This window comes from Alligator sinensis, unplaced genomic scaffold (genome assembly GCF_000455745.1).
Source record: "Alligator sinensis unplaced genomic scaffold, ASM45574v1 scaffold421_1, whole genome shotgun sequence".
NCBI lineage: Eukaryota > Metazoa > Chordata > Crocodylia > Alligatoridae > Alligator > Alligator sinensis.
Window position 1 is genome coordinate 582,442 of NW_005841871.1, and position 4,488 is coordinate 586,929.

The 4,488-nt window shown below is 42.0% G+C and overlaps 1 protein-coding gene across 2 annotated transcripts in view; it reads right to left on the bottom strand.

The window, feature by feature from the left end:
- Positions 1-1,874: 1,874 nt before the first annotated feature.
- TRMT44 (tRNA methyltransferase 44 homolog) overlaps positions 1,875-4,488 on the bottom strand; it is a 26,058-nt gene continuing 23,444 nt past the window's right edge. For both annotated transcript variants that reach the window (XM_025195398.1, XM_025195403.1), the window contains exons 9-10: positions 4,195-4,311; positions 1,875-2,339 (exon numbers count right to left, since the gene is read on the bottom strand). In XM_025195398.1, the coding sequence (XP_025051183.1) occupies positions 2,107-2,339; positions 4,195-4,311 (350 nt within the window). In that variant the 3' untranslated portion in view covers positions 1,875-2,106. The remainder of the gene's footprint in view (positions 2,340-4,194; positions 4,312-4,488) is intronic.

Genomic DNA, 4,488 nt, shown 5'->3' on the forward strand with positions numbered 1-4,488 from the left:
TGGCAAAACCTGAAGGAGTTGCACTCTGTACCATTTCTAGGATTTTCTTGCAATATCCTCCTCAAATCCCACTATGTGGTAGAGATGCAGTTTAGGGAGCGCACCCACATGACTTGAACTGCATGTTGCCAGGACTGAACATTAGTGATCCAAACAGAAAAAGAGTGAGAGGCCCAATGCGGTATATGCTGCTGAACAAGAAGGGGAACACTTGCGATATCCACATTCCCTAGAAATGGAAGGTAGCAAGGGAAAGATTATTTGTCTGACTTTCCCACTAAGACAGCGCCTGGCTACTTTTTCTGCAAACAGGGGGCTGTGACACTCTGATTGAAGGGAAAGTGTTTTCAGAGTAGTTTTGGAAAATGTTGTCACCTCTTGCATCCTCCATTTTATCTTACACTAACTCCATGGTTCATCTTCTTTTAAATTATCACTCACATAGCACTGCTCCCACCACTCACACTGGCATTCACTTTTTTGCTGTACCCCCCTCCTTCCACTCAGTCAGGTGTACCCACTTCCACTTCCAGATCCATCTCTCCAATCCCACTCTGCACCTTTACTGTCACAAGCAAATTCTTTTAGTGATACTGCTTTCCTTCTTCCTGCCATTTCTTCAGACCATTGCTCCTCTCAGCAGCAGTTAGTTAAACACAAAATCCTGTCTCAGATGCCCATTCCTTACAGATAATTCGAGAGATCCGTTTCCCAGAACTCTTGATGGAGCACACGTTGTCAGGCCAAGAGTTGTTATGGCAACTGGATAGTGAGACCTAAACTCTCAAATCACTTAACAATGGATTATTCCAATACAGGAGCTACAATAAAATGCAACAAAATAAAACAGGACTTGCTGCTCAGAGAAAGACTTATTTCACCAGGGAGCACCTTATGCAGTCTGAAGCAGACATGCTCTTGCCATACGATATGCATGCATCCTGTCACTCTATAAACTGTGTGTAATACTCTTTATCAATGATTTTATAGACTTAATCCTGTTCTGAAAATGAAGGACAGATAGTGCTCTAGAAAGCCCCAGAGCAAATGCCTTGGGGTCGTTCATATTCATTTCCCAACACTGCAAAGAGTACCCATTTTGTATTTTACTTCAGGGGTCAGAAATATACAGCCTGTGAGCCACGAGAGCCAGCCTGTGGAGCTTGAAGTCTTTGTCTGTTCCTGTGCCCATGCCTGTACCTGTACCTTCCCCAGGGCCAGATAGCAAGGAGCTGCACCAGGGCTGGGCAGCTGGAAGCCGTGCCTATAGTGCTTCCTACAGCTCCGCACTCACTAGCTGTGATGTGAGCACAGCTTTTAGGCAGTGGGGAGCTGTGCTGCAGCTTGGGCATAGAGGGGCATGGGCAAGGGAGTGGCATCAACAAGAACTCAACTTCCAGCTGCCTGGCCCCTGCCTGGAAGCCATGCCTATTCACAGCTGGGGAGCAGGAGGCTGGGGAAAACAGCAGCGGCCTGGGCGCAGGCAAAGCCCCCCCACTACTAACCTGCTGCCAGAACCACCCGGCTTGCATGGAACGGGAGTGGTTTTGAGGTGTTCTGGCTTGCAGCTTGTTAAAGGTTGCTGGCTGCTGCTTTACTTTAAACTAGTTCAAACTAATGAAGTGGGCAGTGGGACCAATCCCCATGCTCCAAATTCCCCTTTACTTAGGGATGCCATTTAGGAGCTGGAAAACAAGCATCTGCATGGAAAGTCTATCAAGCAAATGGCTGACTTTCTAGGGAATATGGATTACAAGCCACAGAAGCTGAAAGGGGCAAAAAACCCAACTCTTGAGACTGTCCTGAGATTCAACAAAACACGCTGCAAACTAGTGAGCAGACAGATGACACATTTTAAAAAATAGAAAGGGAAATTCTATATTTTTAGTTGCCGAAATAAAGAAAATACATATATCGTACCACTGTTTCTTTCAATGTAACAATCCCCAAATTAAAAAATAAAGATGGCTGTATAAGGAAATAGATTAACAAAATAAATACAAGAGAATTATAAACACTTTATACAGTTCTGCATGTAGTATGCAGTCCCTGAAATTAGTCAGAAAGATATTTATGCTGGTTAAGCATAAAACTGACAGAACTTTATTATTGCACATGCTTTATCTTTTTCAAAATCTGAGATTGTCTCAGCTCCTCAGTCCCATGAGCGTACGGGCAGGATTCAGAAGTCAAAGAACAGCCATCAGGGTGATGAATGAAAAACCAACAGAGGCGTGTTTTGAAAGCTTCAGCAGAAAGCCTTCGTTTGATTTCTGGTGGGGTTTTCTTGGCCTGTTTCTTTTCTCTCCAGTCACGGATCTGAACTCTCCCATTTATAACTGAGGTTTGAAAAATAAACAAACATACAAAACATTAATAGAGGGTCATGGGAATTACACTGGCAAAGTGCAAAGTCTCTCTCTTTGTATAACAAATACAAAACAAATGGATCATTTGAGCAAAACCCAGGGCCCAGGTTTAAACTCTTGCACAGTTACAGAAATGCATACAGGGCAAATAAACCTGATTCTGCTCAACAGACATAGCCTAATATAAGGAGCATGGTGGAGAGAAGAATAACCCATCACTCCCCCAAAACATGCACCTTCTATAGTGGTACAGAATTCTCCCAATTCCAGTGGCTGGTATAAGAAAGACAGATTACATGTGGCTGTGCTATCTTAAGTGTGGCCCTCTTTGGAGCTGGCTCCCAGGATGGCTGTTAGTAAGAGTCCTTTTCTATACTTACAGCCATATCATAAAAGCAGAATGACTTTGTGGTCTCTAGTGAAGCTGCAAAGGTGAGAAATCTCCCTGCAATTTATCCATGGTTGTGTGCATCTTCTAGTCTTGCACCCAAATCTCTGTTTCTTAGATAGTGTGTAGTGTCCAGGACATTTGGCTTTATGGAAAATAAAAATGCTCCCCCTTTGCTAGGAGTCCTAAATCCTGTCCCACCCTCCCACGTAATGGAACTATACCATTTCCACCACAAAAGGATTATATCTGGAAGATGGATGAATTCAATGCAAGTTAAGCATGAACTGCCTCCATTCTTCTCAATTTCTGCTTTAATTTTGAAGCATCTCTGACACTGACAGCACTAACATTGGTCACAGAGCTCCACTCATAGTACAAACAATAGAAGTGATAATATAGACAGGATGTAGTTGTGTAGATTCTGGTGTCATCCAACCTGGTTCAGAGCTGTCCAAGTACACAATCCTAGTGTAGGTGCGCAACACTGTTTTGGGCTTTTGGTTTTATCCCTCAAAAGTTCCTGTTGCATGGACATATCTGGAGACTTCTCCACCTACTCAACTGAGCCCTGGCAGCAAATATGGCATTTTCTGGCTGTCTACTAAGTAATCTATTGGTACTTGGTGACTTACTGGATGGATAAATTCTTAGGCATGACTTATCATGGGTAAATTCACTTACATATTGCTGCTAACTCATTGCTGGAATCATGAATATAAACACCTTTATAAAAATACCCTAAACTTTTTACTAACCCACATACCAGCTTTCCAAGTCACTGGCTTCAAGTGCTATTATTCTGCTGCTGGTTATCAATGATGTAAAAATTCTACATTTACAACAGTAAAATGAAATCCTAAGAAAATCAAAATAATAAAAAAAGGTATTTTGCTGTTAACTTCCTATTCTGCCAGCCTGCTGCAGCCTGTAAAAATCTGTCAAGCCTCATATAATTAGAGCCTCTTGTCTAGGCCAACTCCGTTTTCTGCTGGCAGTTCTCTCTGTAGGGCTTGTTAAGTCCAGACCAAGTCTTAATGAAATGCTCCAGTGCACTTCCTCTGCATCTGACTTCCTTCAACACTGTGGCCACTTTAGAAAACAGAAGTTTCATGACCTAGTCAAATTGTAGCACCAAGCTGAGAACTTGTGTTAGTAAACAGCAGGCATATCGGGCATACCTGATTTATGCAAGAAATATGCCAGACAAAATTACTACACCACCTGGCAAGGTACCAAGCTCATCCTGCCATTCTTGTTTCTACTATTGCCATCTAGGGAAATACAGGGGCAAATATAGAAAATTCTGTTTGTTATGGCTAGACATCCAGTACTGAGAAGAGTTAATTTTATAATCTTTCAATTAAGTTTATGTTAAAAATAGATCAGGCAAACAAGAGCTGATTAATGAAAATAAATAATCTCTCTGTTCTTTACCTTCAAATACCTGATGATTGTTCTTGAGCAGTGTTTGCAGACCCCCATATTCACTCTTTAGCCTCTTTAATGTCTCTTTGTCCAAATGTTCTGCTACTTCCCTCAAGGGCAGACTATCTGCAGCAAATGATAATATAGTCATTAAAATGAACTGAAAATTTGCCACACACATGATAATTACAGGCAGCATTTAGATAGTTACTGCAGCATAGCAGCTAAGCAGCACAGTTTAGATGAAGCTGCCTGCTTTTTAAAAAAATACTTTGTTTAGTTTCCCTACAGTGAAACAGATAC